The sequence below is a fragment of the Zalophus californianus genome, chromosome 1 (assembly GCF_009762305.2).
Source record: "Zalophus californianus isolate mZalCal1 chromosome 1, mZalCal1.pri.v2, whole genome shotgun sequence".
Lineage (NCBI taxonomy): Eukaryota > Metazoa > Chordata > Mammalia > Carnivora > Otariidae > Zalophus > Zalophus californianus.
In genome coordinates this window covers 142,807,712-142,834,447 of record NC_045595.1, presented here as the reverse complement: position 1 = coordinate 142,834,447, position 26,736 = coordinate 142,807,712, and the positions used below count along the sequence as shown (strand labels likewise).

General features: G+C 39.2%; 2 protein-coding genes across 4 annotated transcripts in view; one reads left to right on the top strand and one right to left on the bottom strand.

Moving 5' to 3' along the window:
- ATP13A5 (ATPase 13A5) overlaps positions 1-4,630 on the top strand; it is a 115,175-nt gene extending 110,545 nt beyond the window's left edge. For both annotated transcript variants that reach the window (XM_027585599.2, XM_027585598.2), the window contains 3 exons: positions 213-301; positions 2,618-2,698; positions 4,132-4,630. In XM_027585599.2, the coding sequence (XP_027441400.1) occupies positions 213-301; positions 2,618-2,698; positions 4,132-4,392 (431 nt within the window). In that variant the 3' untranslated portion in view covers positions 4,393-4,630. The remainder of the gene's footprint in view (positions 1-212; positions 302-2,617; positions 2,699-4,131) is intronic.
- Positions 4,631-8,680: 4,050 nt separating this feature from the next.
- On the bottom strand, positions 8,681-26,454 carry PLAAT1 (phospholipase A and acyltransferase 1). 2 transcript variants are annotated; one of them, XM_027586206.2, is made up of 4 exons: positions 26,287-26,454; positions 19,152-19,290; positions 14,778-15,046; positions 8,681-8,990 (listed from the first exon to the last, which is right to left on the bottom strand). In XM_027586206.2, the coding sequence occupies exons 2-4, from the start codon at positions 19,288-19,290 to the stop codon at positions 8,889-8,891; spliced, it is 510 nt and encodes a 169-aa protein (XP_027442007.1). In that variant the 5' UTR covers positions 26,287-26,454; the 3' UTR covers positions 8,681-8,888. The 2 variants fall into 2 exon arrangements, with proteins under 2 accessions (XP_027442007.1, XP_027442006.1); XM_027586205.2 differs by having other exon boundaries at positions 8,687-8,990; positions 26,257-26,454.
- Positions 26,455-26,736: the final 282 nt, after the last annotated feature.

The following is a 26,736-nucleotide window of genomic DNA, read 5'->3' as shown; positions in this document are numbered from 1 at the left end:
ATTTTCTGCACCTCGCCTTTCAAAGAAAGATGTTACGATACCGCCTTTGTCTTGTAAGCATTAGAACATATTTTAAAGCATATGAGGATATATCAAAACATCTGAAGATGTATCCTGTATTTGCCCAACAGAAATCATTGATTCTGCAATGTGTGCCAAATTATATGAAACATTCGTTCAGCATCTAAAAATAACGTTTGGTGTTTCTTCAGATATATTTTCATTTCTGCTGATGTCTGCCTTGGGCCTCACAGTTTTCATTCTGTTTTCGGACTTTCAAGATATATACCATGGAATGGAGGTAAGAGCTATTCATTTTCACATCTGCAGTGACTCATATGTACGATTTGACCATATCTGCACCATAATTTGCAAGTTAGTTATTACCATATTCTCTCTGATCATTTAATATTGTGGGGCTCTTCTGTTTAGTAGAGCAGCAAATAACTTACCTGGCTCTCCCAAATGCGACCCTCTGATTGTTTTCAGATGATCTATATTATCAGTTGAGAACATTTATCCTATTCACACCTAAAATACTATGTGTGGATATTATATCCTTCCATGTTATACTAATATAATAAATTAATGTATTAACAAAATAACTAATTCTTCAAGTTTAATTATTTTAACATATAGTAAAAATCCTTTATAATGTAGTTGTAAGGAGCAAGAAAAAGTAGACTTACAGGCCAATCATGTCCTGTCTGTCAGACATCGACTGCAGAGAGTTTTATTTCAGTGGACATCACTTAATCCAGGGTGCAGTGGATTAAAATAAAATTTATGAAGAGGTCATTGAACCCATTCTTGGAACCAGCATTGTGGGGGAAATAAAAGAAAGAGAAGGATTGACTCCTGATTTGCAATCTATAGTTTTGTTGTGAAGATGAGCTCCACCCAAGAGAAATGATGGCATGGCTATGTGAGACCACCCATGCTTGAAAAAAGTGTAACAGAGAGAGAAGTGGGAAGAACACAGGAAGGAGGAGCTCTCCCAGGGCCTGTGGTTGTCATGGGAGGCTTCATGGAGGAGGCACAACTTGATCTGTGTCCAGAGGATAGGCTAGATTTTGCTAGGTAGAAGGTAGGGATATTTCCAACCAGGAGAACAGCCCGAGCACAAGCAGAGGGCTGAAAGAATCTCTTTTGTCTTGGAAATGCAAAAGAATGTAGGGTGACAGAGATAAAAATCAAAAGCCACGCTTGTTTCACAGAGTACCTGGAAGACTGGCAAAGGCAGAGGCAACATGCTGTGCAATGTGAGGAAGGCTTGGCTGGATGAAGAGGCCAGGGAAGTTTGAGCTCTCTTCTGAGAGCAACAGGGAGTCATTGAAGATATCCCAGCGGGTTTTTCAGCAGGGCTTTTAAGGACAGACTAATTAGAGTATGGCAGGAAGGCTATATGCTAGAGCAGAGAGGCTGTGGACAGAGACACAGTTAGGAAGTGAAAATCTAGACCATTTAGTCACTTATAAGACATTATGAAGCTTTAGCCCATGCTTGGCACTGGGACTCCAAAGATGAGTAAGATGTGGGCACAGATCTCACGTAGTTCAGGGGCTAGGAGGGAAGACCATCCCCCAAGCAGATGATTTCAAAGCAGTGTGGCAAGTGCCTTCCAGGCCAAGAGATGGAGAAGAGACCTCCCAGATGAGGGCAGGGACCACAGGGAAGGCAAGGGCCAGGTTCTCCGCTAGGATCTGACCCCGTACCACACCTTACAGCCTTCTCCAGACCGTCCTGCGCCAAGGCTGTGTCTCACAACCCTAAGAAAGGCTGTCTCTACTTGGGGCAAAAAATAACAAAGTGTTACTTTGAAATGCCCCATATCAGACTAGGGATGAGAATTGCAGGTGAGCATCTAGACACTGTGAAGGGTCTGTGGTTTTAGTCCTAAAAGCAGCTCAGTCCCCATCCTTTACTTTGGGTCAGATCGGTGGTTTGTGAATAGTCTCTTGCCATTGACGAAGCATGGGAAGTTCTAGTGTTTACACCTATTACTTAATTGTATTTGGTGGTCAGTATGTACCCTTCAGTCCTTAAAAGGAGGTGGGTTGGGTGGGTTCAAGTTTCATCAAGCCATTAGATTTAGGGTTGAGGCCATTTGTTCAGAAAATTTTCACCTAGTTTCAAAAGTAATTTGAACCTCTGTCCCCTTTATGTTTTACTCATACATCAGTTTTACTGAAAGAATGAACTCCAAGTAGATTTTACTTTGGGAGGAGTAGAAGTAATAGTATTATTAGATGAATGACTTCATTTTGTATCCTCTTCCCTATATTTGAAAAGATAAAAATGAAGAGAGATGCACTGTTGCCAAAGTGTTTTGGCTCATGTCTATGACCCAGAGCACATTTACCGAATGTCTCTTGTCAGCAGTGGAGGGAGCAAAGGCCCAGGGGCAGTTAATTCTCATTTGAATTCTGGCTCTGCCATTTATTGATTGGCTTTGAATCCTTGGACAAGGTACTGACCTCATCTGTGAAGTAGAGAAAGTAATGCCCACCCTCCAAGCTCAGAGAGTTGTTACAAATATATAAATTAAACAAGATGATTAATACTTTTCAAAATGGAAGACATGCAAAGCATAAAGGTGGTATTTCTTTTTTAACAGCTCATCCCAACCCTGACATCATGGAGGGTTTCAATTTTGGTGGTAGTCTTCACCCAATTCTGTGTGGCCTTCTTTGTAGAGGTAAAGTGATTTCTAAATGTCTCTTACTCTCTTTCTGGGGAAATAAGTAAAGGGTCTCATTCTCAACACATGCCTGTTTTTTAGAGCAACATCTTTTGTCCCCAAAAGTGATAGTTATTAAGGGTTTGTAAAAACTGCACATGTTGTCTTTGGGGGAAATTACTTGGAGAGTGATTTAAAATTCTCTAAAGACTGCATAGAAGTGCTCTCTGGATCTGTAGCATAGAAAGCAAAACATCAAATTAACTTTATCTCCCATGAAGGCATTGTATTGTACTTTTCTAGTATTCTCATAAGCTAGTAGAGACAAGACCAGGTGACCTACCAGCTCTAAAATTCAATGAGACCTTTTGAGTGAAGAACTATCTTCAGAAGGGTTTCCTTAATTAAGAGAGAAAGGAAGCCATTGCTCATTCTAGTCAATTCTTCCCCTTGAAAGTCTTCCTCTATAGCATTTTTCTTCTACTCAGTGTCACTCAATGACTTCACTTACTCAGTGAAAGGCTCAGACACTATTTTTTTCCAAAGGGACTGTTAAAAAAAAAAAAAGATTCATGTATTGTAAATCCCTTGGAAAAAGGGATCGACCAAATTTTAAAAAATACACACACACACATATAAAATTGTATACAATGAGTGTAAAATTTCTCATACTCTTTAAAGAATTCCATTTTTGAGACTATATATATTTTTAAATAATCCAAAAGGAGAGATAAAACTTACATGTATGAAGTTATTCATTATAGTATTATCTCTGGTGGTAAAATTTTAAATTCAACTCATGAGTTCAAAAATAGAGATGCTGTTTGCTTTAAATAGTTATACAGCAATTTGAAAAAAATGGTATTTGATCATTAAAGGTGACTATTAAGAAGACCGTAGCTACAAATTGTACATGACAGGAAGCCTAGCATAACCAAAAGTGGAATGCAAAATTTGACCATTTCTATTATAAAGAAAAAAAAGAACACCCCCCCCCAAATGGAAAGCAAAACCCATTTGGTTTCTGGAGTTCATCCATTCATTCAGCAAACCATTACGTGGCACCTCCTATGTGGCACGTGGCAGGTAGCAGTGATTTTTTTTTTCTTTCCTTGATTTTGAGTACATTATTTTGTTATCATTTCAGTCTGGCAGTAAAATAATTCTAAGTGAATCAGCAGCCAGAATTTAACTAGGAAATCTGTAGAAATGAAACGCTGTAAGCTTTGGGCAGATTTCTATAAACACAAGCACTCTTCCTCCTCAATGGAAAGAACGAGGGGAGCTGCTAGACATCGTGGGGACAGCAGGAAGGAGAAGCTGCCACAGAAGCAGCGGTACTAAGCACATCTCAGAGGAAGGCCTGGGGGAACAGAGAGCAGTGGTGAGCAACCTGGCTGCAGGGCAAAGTGGAATCATAGTTTGATTGTTTACTCCTCCTGATTTCTCAGGATGTCATCCTTCAAAACCGAAGGCTCTGGCTATGGATCAAAAAAGAATTTGGATTCTCTTCTAAAAGTCAATATAAGAACTGGCAAAAAAAGCTGGCAGAAGACTCCACCTGGCCTCCCACACACAGAACAGACTATTCAGGTAATGGCAAAAATGGATTCTATATCAATCTCAGCTTTGAGGACCCTGAACAGATTCCAAGAGCAAAAGTCGAATTGGGAGATCAAACCACAGAACAGCATTTTTGGACGAGGCTGTAATCAGAATCATTGTTGTACATGCTTCACACCATCTCCTTATTCCCTGAAACTAAACCCATTTGGAGAAGTGATGATAGTCTATCCTTAACCTTTCTCTCTCCATCAGAGGGTTCAAAGTGCATTATCAATGTATTGAACCTTGCAAAAGAGAACCTTAGGGGCGCCTGGGTGGCTCAGCTGGTTAAACCACTGCCTTCAGCTCAGGTCATGATCCCAGGGTCTTGGGATCGAGCCCCACATCGGGCTCCCTGCTTATGCAGGAAGCCTGCTTCTCCCTCTGCCTGCTGCTCCCCCTGCTTGTGCTCTCTCCCTCTCTCTCTCTCGCTCTCTCTGTGTGTCAAATAAATAAATAAAATCTTTAAAAAAAGAGAGAGAACCTTAAATATGCCTATTTGGACTGTATCCTCTGCTATTGAGGGAAAAAAATGTATGTCCTGGATTACCTTTTTTTTTTTTCTAATAAACTATTCACATTGCATAGCATTATCCTGGCTAAAATGCACAAGTTCTCATAGTAGTGAAATTAGGAGTATGAACATAGGTAGAACAAAGGAAAATTGAAGAAGAGTTTGATGTTTGAAAGTTTCACCAATATATTTTTATTTGCATCTCCAGAAATAAAAGAATTTGGGGGGAAAGCCTTTCTCTCAATAAATCATCACAAGTTTACTTAACCTTATATTCACTTGCGAAGATCATTTATGTGCATATCTTTTCCCAAGGTCACAAAATTCCTTTTTTTTTGCTTCTTTTGTATGGCTTTAACAGAGAAACAAGAATTGACATTTACTTCAGAAAAGTCGACTCTAACTGTAGTAAGTGTGGGTGTGGGGAGTGATGGAGATGTCTGTTAATTGCATATAATCTTGGCTTGGGCACAGCTTATATCTAAGCAAACTCCACCAACGTTGGCATCTCCCAAAGTATATTGTTTTGGGGTCAGAGAACAAGAAAATCACAAAGATACTGGGATAACCTGTTAAAATGTACTTTTCACTTAAAGGAGCATGGCACTTCTATTTATTTTTCGCTACTGACAGATTAAACCTCAAGCTCTGGGTTGAAAAGTTGGTTCAATCTCAGCATTGCTCATCTTAAAAACAATCCTGGGGAAGGGACCCATAATGTTTGTATCTACAGCATGACAATCATCAAGCTGCTAAACAACCTTAAGTTCCATTTCATCTTTTCATTATCTAAATCAATTATTAATGGCCACATTAATGGCCACAAGAAAAGGTACATCCTCGGCAGATATATTCTGCACACTATTACCTTTAATATATATCAACCTCACTGTGACCTGGAGAGGACACATATCCCTAGTGAACATTTTAAATTAGCTACTAGGCTTTCCTTATAACAATAAATCTGATTTTGCCAATTTAACAGATCTTTAATGGCTCATAGGCAATTAGTTAGCCAGTTCCATTCTGTGAGTGCCAATTATGTGCCTAATACTGTGATGTATGGATTCCATAATGCTTTTACAATTCTGGAATCTTTAGGATTGAAAAAAATGTTTTTAACATTTCAGCAATGCATTACCCTAAATATTATTATATACTATGTTATACAAGCCAGTAGCATAAATGCCAATTCCTATAAGAATAAACCCTTTATATTTACATTTTATTTGCTTTTTTAAAAAATTTTATTATGTTATGTTAATCACCATACATTACATCATTAGTTTTTTTTTTAATTTTTTATTGTTATGTTAATCACCATATATTACATCATTAGTTTTTGATGTAGTGTTCCATGATTCATTGTTTGCATATAACACCCAATGCTCCATTCAGTACATACCCTCTTTAATACTCATCACCAGGCTAACCCATCCCCCCCCGAGAACCCTCAGTTTGTTTCTCAGAGTCCATAGTCTCTCACAGTTCGTCTCTCCCTCCAATTTCCCCCCCTTTTTCCCTTCCTGCTATCTTTTTTTTTTAAACATATAATGTATTATTTGTCACAGAGGTACAGATCTGTGATTCAACAGTCTTACACAATTCACAGTGCTCACCATAGCACATACCCTCCCCAATGTCTATCACCCAGCCAGCCCATCCCTCCCACCCCCCACCACTCCAGCAACCCTCAGTTTTTACCCTTTTCTTGGGTGCACAGCTTTGGAGAATGTTAATTTTTAAATGTGTTTAATTTAGTGACTACCAATGAAAGATCAAAAGATGAAAAAGATTTTTAGATTATAATTAAGGAATGTATGTCAACCTAAAATATATGACAGCTCGGGTTCCTTGAAATGGCATATCTGTATTTAGTAATTTGACCTTTAGAATCAGAGATTCGACTGATACAGCATGACATTTAGATAACATAACAAGATTTTTTTAAAAAATCTTTATTCAACAAATGTACAGCTTCTCCCACCTAGTTTTCCCAATAACCTATTTGTTATCTGATAGATGATGATATTTTTTTCACACACCTTTTTGTGTGTGGAGGGTTATATAATAAAGTTGAACTCTACACTTGACTTTGCTAAAAGTACTTAATAGTCTTGGAATAAATGTTTGATAAAAGCACAATGAGCATGACCACATATCAATGATTACCTATAGGAAACGTAAATAGTCTTAAGCTGCCCATCATCAAGACTGGCCATTTTTATGGGAAGACTGATGACTAACTTTGTGAGCTTTACTCTCAGGGTGAAAACCAACGGAGTCTGAACATTACCTATGTGAAAAAGGTATCCTCGAATTTAATTTAAAAGTGCATTTGTGACATAGCATAGCTAGGACTGTCTTCCGGAGTGGCTATGTCTAGAGTTCTCTAGAAAGGTTTGCCTTGAGGATCCTAGGAGGTCCTCTCTGCTCCAGTTCCACTCCCTCTCCTCCCCCATTGGCTGGCATGGTAATTCCACCACACTAGAGTCTCCTGCCTTGGGTAAGATTTGTCCTCTGCAGTCATCTTTTATTAAAAGGTAAGTACACCTTGGGAAAGGTAACACATTAAACTGCTACCGAACTCACCCTTATTTGACAATCTTAGAAAATCTTTTTTGATTTTTGGGGGTTTTGTTTGTTTGTTTACTATTACTTGAATGCAGAACATAAAAGGAACAGGAAACTTAATTTAGAATAAAAATGAAGGGGTCATTTTGGATCATGGTATCTGGTAGAAGACACTCACACCTCCCAGAGGACCAGTGGAGGAAGAGGGAATTTGGGGGTTATCTGGAGACAGAATTGGTATCATAAGAAAGAGAAGAGATTAGTCAGGGAACAAGGAAGAAAGATAGGGTCTCTACTGGCCGTGACTGTAGCACATTAGCCTTCTGTCATCATTACTCTTAATGATGCAATTAGACCATAGAATATTTCTGGCCCCTGGGTAAAATCTACATCAGCTTAATAGGTCCAAGACTTTCACTGAGTCTTCTGTTTATCTACCACGTTCCTAGTTCCCTGGTCATATCTTCCCACCCCCACTTACTTGAATTTTTCCTTTATTTAATGCCATGCTTTTAATTATGGCACAAGAAGGATGTCATTGGCTAGTTGTGTGGTTTGTAGGGTAATGTTGTAACGTCTGATACAATCCTAGGGTATAGAGACCTGCATTCACTTTTCTCCACCTGCTGCCAACAAGAATTCCACTGGGAACGTATTAAAAAGGAATTTGTTTCATTCAACATATAATCAATAAAATGCAAGAATAAAATCATGACACTCCTTAATTTACAGTAAAAGCCTTAAACAGTAACACAGGATATTGTTTTCTAAATATGGCACTTTAAACCTGTATTAAATGATCTCTTGCTAAGGTTAAAAGGGTCAAACCCTTGAAATACTTCAAAATCCAAAGGGAATAATGTAGCTCTGTAGAAGTAACAGCCCACTCTTGCTTGTCACATACTCCTGACAAATGAGTCACTCCCAGGGAAGTCACTGGATCTAAAACAGGAGCAAAGAATGCTGTCTCCCATCGACTCCACCTGCATCTACACAGGAACTAGGACATGGGAGCGCACTCTCAAATGGATTGTTAATCAGAGCTCCCCAAACTGCCTAACAAAATGCTCAATTTCCTAGTTTCTTCTCTGACCAGAAAAGGAATATGAAGTTAGATGTCAATCTCAACAATTTGGGGCTCTTAACATTTCTTTTAAAATCACATATAGACATTCTTCATTCCTCTGGCAAGTACAAAATAGCCACCCTCAGGAAAAAGGAAAACACTATTTATGGTAGAAGATAAAATATGATGTGATTTTGTTAAAATCCTCTGCTGGCTTGCTCAAAAGGCTACTGCTTCTTGTTTAAGCTGCCACAGCAAATCTTTGCTAGTAGGGAGAAAAATTTCCATGGCTCAATGATGAGATAATATCAGTAAACAATTTATTAAGGAGCCTGCCATCCATCACTGGAATTTGGAACAATAATGATGCATTGAAAAATAAGTATTCATCCCAGTTTTTTTCCCCTCCTCACAAATTCCTTCAGTTCCAATATCTCTTCAGTAAATGATTAATAGTGTTTTGCTCTTTGTCTTTTTGGAAACAAGCCCAGGAGTGAAAAGGCACCAGCAGCAGCTGCCACAAACCCAATGGTACTTATCGCTTGGTTGGCCTATAAAGAAATGAGAAACAAACAAAAAACACATCTTATTCTAAAGGCACCTCTGTCCTAAACCCAAACTTTAGCTTGTTTCCTAAACTGAAGACCTTTCAATGTACAAAGGATAAATTTAAAGCTTTATGCAAAATTTAATTGTGTATGCATAAATAAATTTATAATTTTTACAATTATGACAAAGATATAGTTAAATACACAGAAGTATATATCCTCATATTTTTATGGCCCCCAACAATTTATAACTCATTATGGCATAATTCCTAATAATCATGGTAGTACATCTGGGAGGTAGTATTATTCCTGTTTTGCAAAACTTGGTGAGTTAAGTGATTTGCCTGAAGTCATACCAGCAAGATGTTTAGATATAGGTTGAGTCATGAACCATGTATTTCCCCTCTAAACAATCCTTACCTCCTAAATACACACTGGTTTGGTTGGGTCTATATCAGGGTGAAAAATTTGTGTGTGTGTGTGTGTGTGTGTGTTTCCTGACTTGAGAATGTCTACTAGCAAAATAATTCGGAGATGTAATCTAAGCTAAATACCTAGAAGCTCTTATTTGGTAGATAAAATTTCTATTTTGATAAACAAACTTCAAAAGAAGTCAATAGTGATGTTAACTATTGTGTTAAAAATTAATTTCTCATGTAGACAAACTAAAATAAACCACTCTCAAGCTCAACTGTCCATAAAGGAGTTCAGACATTTATAGCTTTAAAGGTATTAATCATCCTCATGATGAGGGATCTAATGAATATTCATGATTTTCATGGCACTCAGCTAATATTGCCTTCCATCTGCATGAGTTTGAGTGCAATTTTATGACCCAAAGGTCATCACATTCGGATGCCTCAGAATCATCAGGTATTCTGAAAACAACAGTTGTTCTCCAGGATTTAAGAATGAGGCTTTCAAATAAAGCAAAACATTTCTCCCCAATGACTCTAGGGACCCACCCAAACGCTGGAAATCCTGACCCAGCTCACGTTTGAGCATGCCTTCTGTCTAACCCACAGGCCTCCCCCACATAGCCTGCCACCCCCACAAGACTGCCACACAGTGCTACCTCCCTAACTGCAGCTTCCCTGTTGGAAACAGACCACAGAGGCCTGGCCAAAAAAGAAGCACAATGACAGGAGTATTCATTCCATTACACCATCCCGTGGTCTGTAAGGACAAGGCCTGTCATTGTAGCTCCCTGCTCTGCCACCATCCCCAGGTGCCAGGGAGAATGGCTTTGGCAAACAACTGACAACTCCTATTTTAGTTTACAATTCTAACTCTGTTTGGTTATTTTATTCATACTTTTTAATGAGTCACCACCTAAGTTATTTCCCAGGGAAGAGTCAGAATTTGCCGCAGCATAGAGTTACCCACTTAGCACATGGGGAGCCAAAGGGACAGGAAGATCTGAGATATAGGACAAAATTCCAAAGAGGGACAAAATCAGTAATCAGACAGGGATCAAGGATTATAAATCAAGCCTAACCCTCATATAATTTCAGGCAGATGCGGAGATCCCAAGAAGGTCTGATATGGGCAAATGCGGCAGGGAATGAACAGATAGGACGGTGCAATGGGTGTCTTCAGAAAGAGGAGTCAAAGCGTAGTCTGGGAAAGTGGCAGGATCCTGGGGGTAGGGTGGCCCCAGCTAAATGCAGACCTAACCCACTGGGTCTCCGTCAGCAACTAGAAACACAAGAGGTGAGAGAAATCCCACAGATCTGAGAGGCCTGGGGAGAGAAATGTGATCCTAAACCAAAATCCCCTGACAGCACATAGGCCAGATACGATGACAAGGAAGCTACTTCCTACAGTGTAGGCAGTTTCCCAAATCCCAAACACTTATGACAAGTTCTAGTCTAGATGGCAAAATTCTGAGCAATTCAGACATAACTCTTGGAGTTATGTGTAATGGGATTTGACCTGCAAGAATATAACATCCCAGAATGTTCTCAGTGAACTATTACGAACAAGAGCTTTTATTTCACAACTTACTTAGGATTATAAAGTCATCTAAGCTGACTCCTCACACTTTATTCTTTACAGGGTTTTCTGACTGTGGGACATAATAAAGGCCTCATTCTGAGGATCTATACCTGCCCAATGAAACATTAACTGAATCTGGAGTGCTGTGTCCTGACATAGTGTAGCTGGGTCACAGATGACTGCAGGGCTTATTAAAACTCTTCTTCCCCTTTGACTCCAAGGCCACAGTGCTATGCACTGAAGCACAGTCAGGGTGTATCGTAGGTCAGCTTGTCCAGGCCTATTCAAGGTCACTGCCATCTCCCACAAAGATAGGCACATTTTAATATCTCGTTAAGACTGTAACAGTGGAAAATGTCTATTTAATTTTTTTAAAAAAGACAAGCCAGACTAGAAAAAAACATTTCCAACAGATCTGATAAAGACCTGTTATGCAAAATATGCACAAGCTCTTAAAACTCAACAAAAAGAAAATGAACAAGGGATCCAATTTAAAAATGGACAAAAGATCTCAAGAGACACATCATCAAATATGGTATGCAGATGACAAAGAAGCATATGAAAGGATGATTAACTTCATACGTTTAGGGAATTGCAAACTAAGACAATGAGATACTACTATGTACCTAGTAGAATGGTTAAAACCCAAAATGATCACAACACCAAATGGTGAAGAAGATGTGGAAAAACAGGAACTCTCATTCACTGTTGGTGGGAATGCAAAAAGGTACAGCCACTTTGTAAGACACTTTGGTGGTTTCTTACAAAACTAAATATACCCTTACCATACAATCCAGTAATCATGCTCCTTGGTATTTACCCATAGGAGCTGAAAATCCATATCCACACAAAAACCTTCACACAAATGTTTCCAGCAGTTTTATTCATAATTACCAAAACTTGAAATCAACCAAGATGTTTTTTAGTAAGTGAATGTACATCCAGACAATGGAACGTTATTGAGTGATAGAGAAAAATGAGCTACCAAACCATGAAAAGACAGGGAGGAATTTTACATGCATATTGCTTAGTATGCATACTGCTCAATGGTTGCCAGAGGTTTAGAGGGAAGGAAAGATGAATAGACAAGCAGAACACAGAGGAATTTTAGGGCAGGAAAATTATTCTGTATGAAACTGTAATGATGGATATATGTCACTATACATTTGTCAAAATTTATAGAATGTACAACACTAAGAGTGAACCCTAATGTAAACTATTTTAGGAGGGGCAAAATTTTTCCTGTGTCCACCTTAGTTTCTCAGCTGAGGCTTGCTAATAAAAGACAACTTTACAAAAGAAAACCAAGAAGTTTATTAACAGGTTCATCTCATATATATATACATGGGAGAAACTCAGGGAAGAGTAACTCAAAGAGGTGGATTAGAATTCAGGGTTATATAGCATCTTCAAAAAAAGAACAATAGATTTGTAGAGTAATGACAGGACAAAAGAAAGCAGTTTTAGGCTTCCCGGGGCAGCAGACCGTGGGAAGGTAAATATATGGGAAACTAATGACAAAGGCTAGTTAGTTAAAGTTGTCATTTAGATTCCTCTGGTGTCCTCTCCAGGCTAGGAAGAATCTTAATGGTAACCACTAGTTGTCCTGGATGATTTACGTTTGTCCTTCCTGCTAGAGAAGGGAAGAGGGACACCTTTGAAAATGTTTGTCCCATTTTAGGGTCTGCTTCTCAACTGCCTTCAGCTCAAAATAATCCTTATGCTACATATTTTGGGGTGACATATTCTGGCTTCCTTCACGATGGACTCTGGTGGGTAACGTGTCAGTGTTGGTTAATCTTTTGTAACAAGTATACCGCGCTGATGTGGACTCTTGATGGTGGGGGAGGCTGTGTACATGGCTGATGGGGAAGCTACGAGGGAACTCTCTAAACTTCCAGTTCAATTTTGCTGTGAATTGTATACTTCTCTAAAATGTAAGGTCTATTATTGTTTTTTAAATACAGAAAAGCACAAAGAAGAAAAAGATGGGGCCTCAATCCTTCCACCTTTCTAATCTTTTTAAATGCATTTGCAGTTTTTTAAATTGGGAGAAATACATAGCCATTCCCCCCCAAAAAACAGTTCTGTGCTCAAGACCCCAAAGCCCTGAGGAGATCCAAAATGAATTCAATATTAGCCATTATTAGTAATATTACTATTAATTATTGATCGTAATGAAAATAATAATACAAGTGCTATAGTTTCTATCAGAACATCTTATCGAAGAGTACCAACAAAGATGTATAAAATTCTAAAAATATTGTAATTAAAAATAATATTCATCTAAGTCTTACTGGTTCGGGAATGGATAATATGTAATACAGTGTGCTAACAGACTTCAAACATCTCCTATAATCCTCCAAACCCCAGTTTATAGATTAGGAAACTGATAAACAATGTTTCCTAAACCACCCAGCTAACACCTGGGGAAGAGGAGGTTCTAGTTCCAGTCAGCAGAATTCCAAAGTTTAGATGGCTTCTAAAGCCTGTCACTGTCTTCAACAGAACCTGCTAGAGAACAGTTCTAGTTGTTGAGGAACGATTAATTTTTCATGGGTCTTGATTCTGGGTATGAAAGGTGAAAAGATGAGGGATTGTAAATTAGAGTGAAAGCAAAAAGATGGTTCTAATCCTTTTTTTTAAGTCACATTAAAAAAAATTGCTTGTTGAACACAGTGGACAACTTTACCATTTACAAAGGAGAGGGATGGATTCCATTTCCTAGCTCTACCACTAGTTTTCAATGCGAAGGTGAGCAGGAATTTGTGTGGATATCCTCTGTTCTGGTTCAGAAGCAATTTATTGTTACATGTGAATAGAACATTCATGATGTTAATGTATTTCCTAGTAAAAATGAATTTCCAATTAAATTATTTCCTAATGAAAACAAATGTATCCTTTCATTATGGTCCCTTTCCTATCTTCCCAAGCTTCTGTGAGAAGAATTGTAAACTCACTCCTTAGAATAGACGTTTATATAACGGATTCAACCATTTCAAGATACTGGGAACCTTTATTCATTCTTTTATATCACTGTAATAAATCTTTAGGTTAAAACATCAATGTTGGAATTGGATTTGTGGTATGATAGGTACAAAGAAGGCAAATGAATCAAGCATGTTTTTAGTTAGGAATCTGCCATGCTACAAAATAGTGTGAGAAATGACAACATTGCATGCTATTTTAAAAATAATCGATCCGTTTTTTTAAAAAAATCATCCAAAAGCTCAATGAATCAAAGGATCTGCTTAAAAGCACAAAATTCCTTTGAAACTAGCGTTGCAAGGAGACAGAAATCATTTTCAAACCCACCAAAATATGTCTGTCATTAGTTGGCCTCTCTCAGCTAATGGAAAAGAATCCCAGAGTTACCATCTATGTTTTTGGCAAATGAACTCCCACTTAAAAACGTCAACCTTCTTTTCAGAATGTTCCTTTCAGTGTGTGAAGTTACTGATTTGAGACTGCTGTACGGGCGGCAGGGAAATGGGAAAACAAAACAAAACAAAACCCTGAAGGACAGAGGGCATTAAGACTGACAGAAAAGCTATGGTCTTGATTCTGCTTCAAGTCCCTTCCAGTCCCAAATTCATGATGTCCACGTTCTAGCTTTAATTTGGCCATTAACCTGCTACATGACCGTGGACAACTCAATTCCTTCCTTTATCCTTTGGAGTTCTCATATTTTCTTGTCCTTTCCATTTTGTTTGCAGCCTGGGAATCTTATAGCCAGTAGTTATTTTTCCAATGTAAGAAGCATATTTTATATATCTTCTAAAGAAAACTCACCTGCTCTGAAACTCCTTCTCCATAACGAAGCAAAGTCACAAAATGCTCACAGTTGTTGACAAGTATGTCATATTCCACCTCCTGTCCAATAACCGTCTCTGACCGTTGCATGACTTCTTCCACAGGGAGAGGGGAGTAGGTCCCATCATATTTATTGTTTATTCTGTATGTGTCATTTCCCACAACATCCCTCAGCAGCTGCATCTTCACCAGGGCCTTCCGGCTGAATACAGACTTGGCGCTTGTAAATGATGCAGAAATGCTATCCTCTAGAAGGAGAATTCTGGTTAGCAAGATCGAGTGACACAACCCAGTGAACCCCAATGCCATGAAATTGCAATGCCTCACCCTTGGAAGTGATGGAGTCACTGAAGCCACTGAAGGAAGCTCTGTTCCTAACTTATCACCAAACCAGAGGCCACTTAATCTTGCCAGACTGAACAACTCATTCTGTAGTTTATCAATAACACTTAATACAATATGACTGAGAATATAAGGAAACCCTTTGAAAATTTGTATCTGTCCATAGAGCCGACTGGGTAAGAAAACTAACCACCCTTGAGGAATAAGATCTCTATCACTTGGCATTATTGTTAGTGATCTTGGTGTATATTCCTAGCATAGTACACTTAAGATCACTGTCCACCTTTTTCTATAAGACATGCGCTTTTTCAGCATCTGAACCCTTCCAAACAAATATCTCTGGACCTCGACAGTTGTGCATTATGATTAGTAAGCTCATCCCAGTGTCAAATCTGTGCTCCTTACCCCTTCCTCTGCTTTTTACACCTGTCCTTTCAACTTGGCTTCAACTTGGCTCCAAATTTACATGGTACCTCAGTCCTCTAAAGGGTCAGCTAGGGTCAACTGGGGCCCTGCTTTTGTCTTGACAGTTCCTTTTGGCCAAGAAAGTAAGTCCTGAAACGGAACCTAAGCTAGTAGCTGCTGTCCACTAGATGTGGCCCCAGGCTATGTCCTACCCACCCACCTGTTATACGCCCCGCCTCCTGCCACTCCGTTTTAGCTACCTTAATTGCCAAGCATTTGCCTAGACTGCCAGGGACCATTGTCTTCTGGCTGCCACTGTCAGTATCTGAGCCTGGACAGATGATTGTTCAGTGTTCAGCTCTAACATCAGGCCCTGGTCCCTCTCCATCTGCTCGAGACCGCTATGCTTGGCTATTTGTTCAAGTAAATCATGAGAGGGGGAGTCTCCATATAACTGGTGCTTAGACACTCTTCCTTTTTCTACTCATTCTTTCCTACCTTCCAAGCTCCTTTTCATTCAAGCAGCATTTCCAGTTAATATCTTACACATTGAAAGTTCTCAAAGCATGTATCTCCTAGTTAGAATTACTAAAATTTTAAAAAACTAGTCTGATGCAATCAATTTACAGATGAGGATGTTGAAGCTTGGAGAGGTAAACTGGGTTGCAAAATATGATGTGAGTAGTTAACAACAGAACCAGGAATTGGATTTCAGTCTACAGGATCAAAGCTCCATGCTAGAACCACATTAATATGGAGCTTAATGCATGAAAATAAGAACAGAAGAGTCTCTTTATTATTTTTTAGATGTTAAAACTGCAGAAAGAATGTAGCATTGCTTGGTGTTAATCACTAGACTCTGCAGAAACTAATGGCTCTTTATCATAAATGTCACTTTATTGCCATTTCTATTTCCATTACTCTAGAACATGAGGCAAATATCTCAAAATGTTGCAAAAACCACTTCATTAAAAATTCTCAGATGTTTCCAAAATAGTAAGACTAGGATTATTAACACTTCTTTTTAAGGGTAACTTGAAGAAAAAAGTGTTCCAGTCTATTTAATTGCATACATTTTTTCTTAAAAAATATTAATTTGTGCTTATTTCTAAACATTTAGGAAGTACAGAAAAAACTACATAAATATGTAGATATAAATCACCCATTATCTACCCACCCAGAATTAACTGTTATTATTTTGATGTACTTCTATTATGTCTGTTATTAACACATGTATACAGATGCGTGTGTATGTGTGCATTCACGTGTATATATTATTTCTTTGCAAACTAGGTATCATATTATATACTGCACTTTTAATCTGGAATTTTCAAATAAATATCATGCAAGATTATCTCTCATGCAATTAAATGTGGCCAGAAATAAGGTTTTTTAATGGCCATTATAGTAGCTGTTGGCCTATCCAGCAGCCCATCCCACAACTGTCTGTTTCTTTCTGGAAAAGATTTTGTGTGCGACAGTTATAGTATCTCATTCTCCTGGGCACTGGGATGATCCAGTGATGGGCACGGGATCCACACTAGACCAATTAGGATTGTTCTCCATGCTATTTCCTACTGGAACAGGCAGGGATTAGCTCTCTCCTATTGTGTCACAGGAGTGTAAGAATGAGAGCCGGAGGATATTCATGGTTATTGGTTCAGCTTCCTAGAGAGACATTGAGAGAATTAAGACAACATATAGAAAGAAAATGCAGATGTGAGGCTTGATAATCATGGTCAAGCACCCACATCCAGGCATCCCTGAGGCCAGTACCATCTTTATCCTTTTTTGTAGTTTCCCTCAGTGAAGCAATGAATTTGCCTGTTTGGTTAAACTAATTTGTGTTTGTTTTCTGTTACTTGCAACTAAAGAATTCTGTCAAACACAGAATATTCTAATCTGTGGCAAAGTCATAATTTGCTTAACTAGTCCCCTATTGAACATTAATCCACTGTTGATTTCTTTTTTGTACCTATTCATCCCCCTCACATATTGCACCCATCCCCCTATCCCTCCCCTCTGGCAACTACTCATTCCTTCTCTGTATTTATGAGTCTGTTTCTGGCTTGTTGGTTTGCTTATTTTTGTGAGTTGCTTTTTTTTTTTTTGTAGATTCCACAGGTAATAAGTGAAATCACCTGGTATTTGTCTCTCTCTGACTTATTTCGCTTAGCACAATACCCTCTAGGTCCATCTATGTTGTTGCAAAAGGCAAGAACTCATTCTTTTTTATGGCTGAGTAATATTCCAGTGTGTGTGTGTGTGTGTGTGTGTGTGTGTGTGTACCACATCCTCTTTATCCATTCATCTGTCGATGGACACCTAGGTTGCTTCCATGTGTTGGCCATTGTAAATAATGCTGCAGTAAACAGAGGGGTACATATAGCCTTTCAAATTAGTGTTTTCGTTTTCTTTAGGTAAATATCTAGTAGTAAAATTACTGGATCATAGGAATTTCTATTTTTAATTTTTTGAGGAACCTCCACATTATTTTCCAAATGGCTGCACCGGTTTGCATTCCCACCAACAGTGCAGGAGGGTTCCCTTTTTCTCCTCATCCTCACCAAATTTGTCATTTTGTTATTGTCTATTTTTTAAACTGTTATAAATGAGATAGAAGTAAACACTCCTATAAAGAATGTTATTCTACATCTCTATAAATATTTCTGAAGAATAAACTCATAGAAGTACAATTACAGGGTCAGAGCACATGAACTCTTTTAAGACTTTTAATACATATTGTTAAACTGTTTTCAGGAATGATGTTAGTGAATTTCATTTCTTTCAACAGTATCCTTGTTTTGATTTCATTATAGCCTTATCCACACTGACTGCTATCATTCTTAAATATTTCCTAATGTGATAGTCATAAAATCTGTTATTTTATTATACAATTCCCAGATTACTACCTTTAAAGATAGGTATTGGTTTCTGCTTTTCTTCTCCTACAAACTGTTCATAGTTCTTTACCCATTTGTTTGTTGGGATTTGGGTGTTTATGTATCCCCAGCATCTAGAATAGCATTTGGCATATACTGGGTAATCTATAAGTAAATGTTGAACAAATTGAAATAATTTGTGTGATATATAAAGACAATGACTTGGATTATTTATGTCTTAATTGTGTTTTTATTTTCCAATCCAGAGGTTTTAAATCTTAATGTTAATTGGTCTTTGTGATTTATCCAATGCCACTTTGGTCTTAGTATGTCCTTCCCTAAATCTTTTTCAGATAGATTTATCTACTTTCTATATTTTGTTTCTATTTTGTTTTATTGCATGATTTCATTCATGATTCCTTCCTTTTTTTAAGATACACCAATCAAATTTTTTTAATTAACATGTTATGTATTATTTGTTTCAGGGGTACAGGTGTGCGATTCATCAGTCTTACACAATTCACATCGCTCACTATAGCACATACCCTCCCCAATGTCCATCACCCAGCCACCCGAACACTCCCACCCACCCTCCACTCCAGCAACCCTCAGTTTGTTTCCTGAGATTAAGAGTTTCTTATGGTTTGTCTCCCTCTCTGGTTTCATCCTGTTTCATTTCAAGAAAACTCAAAAGCTCTCAGGAGTTGCTGGAAACAAACCTTACCTAGAGGTGCTATGTTGATAACATAACCATCACCCAAGTACAGTGCCCAGTGCTGGTAGCCCGAACGAAATACCTCAATCAAGTCCCCTGGCTGGGGGTTACCAGGATAGCTCAAACTAAAGCAATCATTAAACGCCATCTGCAATGACAGACACAAAGAATATCTAGCTGACATGACTTGCCAAAAGAAAATCCATTTAAGACGACAATAGAAGTATAAGAATACAGAATTTATTGGGATTGCATTCCTTATTAAAGACTTTAAACTTACACCACTGTCCTTTTCTTTGAATGATTCCAACACTGAATTATGCGCGCACAAGTGAAAAAGACGTGAGAAAGATTTTTATCTGTTAATTGCTTGATTTTCTACAGCAATGCTTCTGATCCTGATCAACCCCAGGGCTCCTTTATAATACTAAGCATTTTATAGTTCTCTCTTTAGATGCAGAAATTCATAGATAATATAATTTACCTATATACAAAATTCCAGAAGTATTAATAGGGTGCCCTATTTGGAATAGAAAGGGGAAATACATTTATAATAATATCCATTTTATGTAAACACTAAGTCCGTGACTGTACCAAAAGCTAGAATAAAGCGTCCATATGCTTGCACTTACTTAGCATGAAAAAGTCAGCATTCAGAAGCAGAAGATGAGAAGTCTTTCAGCCTTTCATATATCAGCACAGTAAAATCAACGAAGAGGGAATGAGTGGATACTGATATTCTGTGCAAAAAAATACCTTATATTGCAAACTTATTCTATCATTTAACTTAACCAGAGATAAGTTCCAGGCTCAGATGAGTGGCCAGCCAGATATTCAGTCATACTGTAAGGAACAGGACACTTCTTCCTTGTGTCAAACTGTACTGTGCAGGAGTAGACACTTCAGTCTCTACCCACTCAACATCAGTAAATGCTCTTTGTCATGTGACAACCACAAACATCCCACAGATTTCCACTACTCCTCTACTGCTTCACTCACTGTCTGATTCTTTACTTACTGATTCCAGAAACAGGGTAAGGGAGCCATTGTAGAAGTGAGACAACTTGGAAAGTTGGGGAGTTCACCATGCTGATGAATATGTCTGAAAATTCTAAGTTTGGTGAAGTTTTTCTTTTTCCTTTTAGGTCAATACTTTTCAGAAAGAACATATAAATCTCTGACGGTTGATTTTTATGGAAGGTTACATTTTCTCTGTATGTATGGCATGGAAGTAGAATGACTCAGCAGGCGGAAGCTAGAGACATTCATCAATACTCAAAAGGAGATTTAGTGCTATATCCATGTTGACTCTCTAATTGACAGCAGAGTTTCTCATCATCTCTCACTCTAATATAGATATGCTCATTTACAAAATAAATCCAAGTGCCAGAAAGGGAAATTTCCAAACCATCTAAATTATAATCATAATAGCATAGGCTAAGGACTTGGGAATACAGACTATCATTTTTCTGGCACTCTAAAAATCTTTTTTACAACACTTAATACTGGGAGGGTGTTTTCCCAAGTATTTGTGTGCCATCTGTTGAAAACTTCAATCTTCACACTGTCACAGAAATGCAGCCAAATGTAAGCTGTCCATCTGTTGAAAAATAACTATTTAAAACAACTTTATGGAAACCATTAAGTCTAACCACTCTGTCAAATATGTTTGAGTCTTATTAAGATGGAGTTCAGAATTTGGCCACATGGGCACTAAAAGGAAAAATAGATAATATACTATGAAATAAACAAACACATTTCCCATGAATAGGATTCAGCAAGCACACACAGCTGCCTACTAGAATTCAGGGACCTAGCCAAGCTTACGATAATCATCATCCTTTGAACAGAGAGCACTTTGTAGTGAACACTTTTTTTTTTCAAATGCACTATCTCAATTAACCCTATTTAACTTTTTAAACAACTATTTGAGCTTATTATGTTGTTATTCCATTTTATAGAAAAAAATATACAGTAGCTAATGCCAACTTTTGGAAAATACCCATTGAAACCTTCATACAGATCACTTACATTGGGTTACATCCCAATAAACCCATTGTTAGTTGAGAATATCATAGGTCAAAATGCATTTTATTCATTTAACCTACCAAACATCATAACTTAGCCTAGCCTACCTTGTACATGCTCAGAACACTTCCATTAGCTTACAGTTGGCAAAATCATCTAACACGAAGCCTGTTTTATAATAAAGTGTTGAACATCTCATGTAATTTATTGAGTATTGTACTGAAAATGAAAAATGTGGTTGTATGGCTGTGTGGGTACAAAACGGTTCCCGATGCTGGGGCAGCGGTGGTGAGCTGCAGTAACCAGGCTTTGTGAACTGGCCAGAGCTAGACAGGTGAATGGTAAAGCAGAGGTGGCTGTTTGTAAATGCTGAGAAAGTGGCTCATGGCTTTTTTTAGTTTCTTGTCCTTTCAGCCACAATAATTCTGTGAAACGGATATTCCACTGCATGACTTTAATATATTTAACACATTTTCAATTCTGACATATAGTTTGTAAACTGATTTATGAAATGTAAGTTAATTGATTTCATGAAGCCTATCATATTTATAATAAAGGATGGTGGGATAACAAGGAAAACATTTCATATGAGTAACCACTCAAGAAACTAAGGGAGGAGATTGGAGGCTAACATGTAAGGGAAAAGTGAGTTCCAGCACCAAGCGCTTAGAATCACAGCAATTTACTGCAGAAAAGCACGTCAGACATTACCTAATCCACTGCTCTCCAAACCTGTTTTTAGCAGCAGGGCCCTGAATTAAATCAAATATCAGATGAACCCACAAAAATATAAAACGCAAAAGTAGCTCTGCCCTGGATGAAGTCAGGAAGGAGCATGGCAATCCCATCTGCTTCTCATTGCTGTTGCTACTGAGGTTCTCTGGGGCCCCAGAAATTCTAGGAATGGAGCTTGAATAACACCCATCTAGTCCTAGCACAGCCCCTCATTTTCAAGATAGAGGAAATAGTAACAGGTGGATAATTTGACTTGCCAAAGGTCATATGCTGTTTTACAAAAGATTTTCAACAAATAGTGTGACAGCAATTGAATATTCATTGCAAAAAAACAACAGACAAAACAAAATACAAACTTCTACATAAGTCTCATGTCTTATGCAAAAAAATATTTCAAAACAGATCATGGAATTAAATGTAAAACTATAAAACATGGTGGGGGGGGGCACATAAAAGAAACTCTCCAGGATCTAGGGTAGATATGTTCTTAGTCTTGATACCAAAAGTACTATCCATAAAAGGAAAAACTGACAAGTTGATGTCCTCAAAATGTAAAACTTTTGCACTGCAGAAGATCCTGTTAAAAGCTCAAGAAGACAAACTACGGAATGGGAGAAAATATTTGCAAACCACATATTTGAGAAAGGCCTAGTATTGAGAACATATAAAGAACTCTCAAAACTCAAGAGTAAAAGAGCAAAAACACAATTAGAACATGACCAAAAGACACAAAGACATTTCACCAAAGAAGAGACACAGATGTCAAGTAAGCCATGTTAAACATCATTAGCCATTTGGAAAATGCGGATTAACACCACAATGGGATAGCCATCACACACTTATCCGAAGAACTAAAATAAAAAATACAGACCACAGAAAATGCTTGCAAGGATGCACAGTAACTATATCACTCATTTGCTGGTGAGAATATAAAACGGCATAGCCACTCTTGAAGCAATACAGCAATTTCTTTAAAAACTTGTAACTACCATATGATCCAGCAATGTACTCCTAGACCTTTACCCCAGAGACTGAAGACAATGAGGACTTGTATTTACACAAAAACCTGTACATGAGTGTTTAGAGCAGCTTATTCATAATAGCCAAAAACTGGAAACAGCCCAGGTGACCTTATAAAAAGGTGATCTATAAAAAGGTCACCTGCTCTAAATTGTGGTAGAGCCATACCCTGGAATACTACTAAGGAATAAAAAGGAACAAACTATTGATAAATGCAACAACCTGGATGAATCTCCACAGAATCATGCTGAGTGAAAAAGCCAATGCCAAAAAGTTAGATACTGTATGATTCTAACTATAGAACATTCTTGAAATGACAAAATTATAGAAATAGAAAACAAATAGTGGTTGCCAGGGGTTAAGGAAGTGGTGAGAGGGAAATGGGTGTAGCTATAAAAGGGCAACACGAGAGATCCTAGAGATGATGGAAATGTTCTGCATCTCGATCACGTCAATGCAATAACCTGTCTGTGATATCACACTACAATTTGCAAGATATTACCACTGCGGGAACTGGGTAAAAGTACAAGGGATCTCTCTGTGTTATTTCTTACAATTGCATGTGAATCTACAGTTATCTAAAAACAAAAATATTAGTAAAAAAAAGAAACCAATGCTTTTTTTAGATACAGGACCTAGAAGAGGACAAATATTGAGGCAGATTTCAGCTGTGTATGAGGAAAACTTCATTGAAAGTGATCCAACAATGGAATAGAGCAACTTGTGCCGATAGCAGTCTGTCACTGGGAATGTTTAAATACAGTCAGGGTTGATAAAAATAACATTCCCACGGTGGTGGTGGAAGGCGAGGGTGATTAGGGTAGGAGGCCTTGTAAGGTCTCTTTCAGCTCTAATGTTCTCTCCTGTTTCCCAGGAGCGGTGCTAAGTGTAATCCTCAAATCAACACCATGAAGTAGAGATAATTATTTCCCCCATTTTAAAGATGAGGCTTATGATGTTCACAAGCAGTTCAGGAACTTTCCCAAAGTCACACAGTGAGAAAGGGCAGAACGCACACCTGGCCCCAGATTAGCCTACCTCCAAGATGAGGCTCCTGCTCCTATCTGCTTCTCCTCATTCACACTGTACTGCCTCCATTACTGACATTTCTGCAGCACTTCTAGCGCACTGTTGGACCAGTTAGCAATTGTGAGCTGGGTATCATGATCACCATCTTACAGAGGAGGAACCTGAGGCTCCAATGAGTTACCTATCAGACCTAAAGTCACAAAAGTAGTAAGTGGCAGAGATAGAATTCAATTCCAGGTATGTCTTCTTATTCCTGCCTGCACGCTCCTTCTTTATACTACTGATTAACATCATTAACCAAAGGAATTGCTACTAAACAACATTTCATATTTTCCCTCTTCTCAGAAACCCATCACATGGAGAAGCTGCGAAAGCACACAGAATGTATATTTCATGTAACAACACAGAAAGTTTTTAAACATTTATATGCAGAACCAGAGAGTAATGGGAAATGGACCTTGGGGAATCCCTAATCTTCTTCAGGAGAGATGTCAAGGTGGGGCTAGAAGCATCTAGAAGGCACCTAGACTCAGACCTTAGATAGACGGCTATAACCTGTCTGCTTGGGTAATTTGATTTACATGGACTACATCTACCCATTTCATTTGGGCACAAGAAAATGTGCTTCATAAACATGAGATGACTCAGAACTAATGAAAGATACATTTATAAAGGCCTCTATTACAATCTGTGTCACCGTTAAGATAAAAAATACTTGGTTTTAATAGTTCATTTGCACAGAATTATTTGTCTAGTTCATAATAAAGAGTGGCATGAAGGTAAATCTGTAATCTTTGTACAAAAAATTTCTTGTTTCAACTGTGAAAATAGGCTACCTTGTTTAAAGCTCCTTCTTGGTCCCTCTGGATGCATCTAAAGATATCACTGTCCCCTGCACAGATAGGGACAGGCTGATTACCTGCTGCTCATGTCCATGAGGCCACCTGTGTTACAGGAATACTAAGAGCACTTTTCCCACAAACTACTCCCAAGAAGGCAATGCTGTTGGAAGTCCTAAACACTACCACAGACCATCCCTAGTCCCACAGACTCCCAATTAGATTTGGACCTTTTCCCACTTCAGCTGCATTTTAAAAAAATTTTTTAATAGAGTTTATTTATTTATTTTGCAGAGGGAGAGAGATGGTGAGAGCGAGAGCACAAGCAGGGGGAGGGGCAGAGGGAGAGAGAGAAGCAGGCTCCCCGCTGAGCAGGGATCCCAGGACCCTGGGATCATGACCTGAGCGGAAGGCAGGCACTTAACAACTAAGTCACCCAGGCGCACTCAGCTGCATTTTTTCATCCATGGTCCCATACACTGAGATGGCTCCATGAAGCCCCGCACTCCCAGAATGGCTACTTCACAGCTCCTCAAAGCTGCAAGGCTCTTTGGTCCCACATCTTCACGCGACAGCTGAGGAGATGAACCATGCTCCCCACCAGATGAACCATCCTCACTCAGCCACTGCTTGGAATCCCTCCAAGGCTCCCCACTACTGACTTCCATCTTGCCCGCATATGTTCATCCCTACATTCTAGGAAAACCAAACTATTCTTTATTCCTCACACTCACCTGGAATTTTGTTGCTAACACTGAACCTTCTACCTGGAATGCTCTGCCCCTTTCCAAATACCCCCCAAAGTCCCACTCTTAGAGATCCAGGTCAGATGCCACCCTCTCCCCAAGGTCTTCTTGCAGTCAACCGGAAATGACATCTCCTTGGGAGTTTCCACCGCTCGTTATCAAACCCCTATTGCGTTTCCCACACCTGCGTCAGTTACTGGTGTCCAGGGAATAATCCCTTCCGCTCAGTATTGGAGGGCTGGTTCTTGTTTGTCTCTACATCTTCAGTTTCTAGCAGAGCGCCTGACACAAATAACTGCTGAGCAAATAGTTAATGAATGAGGGAATGAGAAGCCCAAGCCCAGGGAGGACAGAGTGGCTGGGTTTTTCCAGCACATAAATCATATTAATAGTCCGGAATGCCAAAGCAATATCACCATCCCCCAAATCTAATATTTTATAATACTAATTACTTGTTTTATTATCCTTATTCATTCAGTGAGAACGATAGGTTTAAAAAAACCTCTTAAGCAAGACCAGTTTTCTAGTCCTGGTGCTGCTACTTAATAGCTGTGTGACTTGGGGACTGAGTCTCTCCCTGTGGACTCAGTTCCTCCATTTGTAACAAAGAAGGGTATGGATGCTCTCTACTGGTCCTTTGAGTTTTTCACATCTGACAGGTGGCGCAAACAAGGTTGTCTGGGAGCCCAGAGGTCCTCCCTGCCATCCCCAGCACACCTCGCTCAAGCCCAGGGGCCTCGTTCCCACCGGTGGCAGCTGCCAGGGTCCCGGGGTCGCCCTGGCCTCGCAGCTGCAGTCCCTCTGGCTAGCGGCCACGGGCCCACTCCATCTGCTCTCGGGAGAGGTCAAAAGGCAGCAGCCCACCACCTCTCAGCGCCGCCCTCCAGCGCCAACGCCAGCGCCAACGCCAGCCCCGCCGCGCGCCCCGGCGCCCCCTGACGCCGCCGCGCCCGCTCGCGGCTCCCATCCTGACCCGCGCCACCGTCGGGGTTCACACCCCTCACTCGGAGAAGCCCCGAGAAGGCGCGCGCGCGCACACACACACACACACACACACACACACGCAGCGGTCAAAGCGCAGACACACACACACACACACATACACACACACGCGTGCGCGCGCAGCGGTCAAAGCGCAGCCCCAGCGCAGAACCTGACCGATGATTTCGGCCCCCGCTCCCCGCCCCTAGGCACTGG

Bases quoted from the DNA above. Each gene is read 5' to 3' on its own strand.
- PLAAT1 (XM_027586206.2), bottom strand. From the start codon at position 19,290: ATGGCGTTTAATGATTGCTTTAGTTTGAGCTATCCTGGTAACCCCCAG. The intron at 15,047-19,151 runs GTAAGGTTTGTT...TTCTCCTTCTAG, and splicing joins TATCAACATAGCACCTCTAG to AGGATAGCATTTCTGCATCA. The intron at 8,991-14,777 runs GTGAGTTTTCTT...ATTTCTTTATAG, and splicing joins GAGAAGGAGTTTCAGAGCAG to GCCAACCAAGCGATAAGTAC.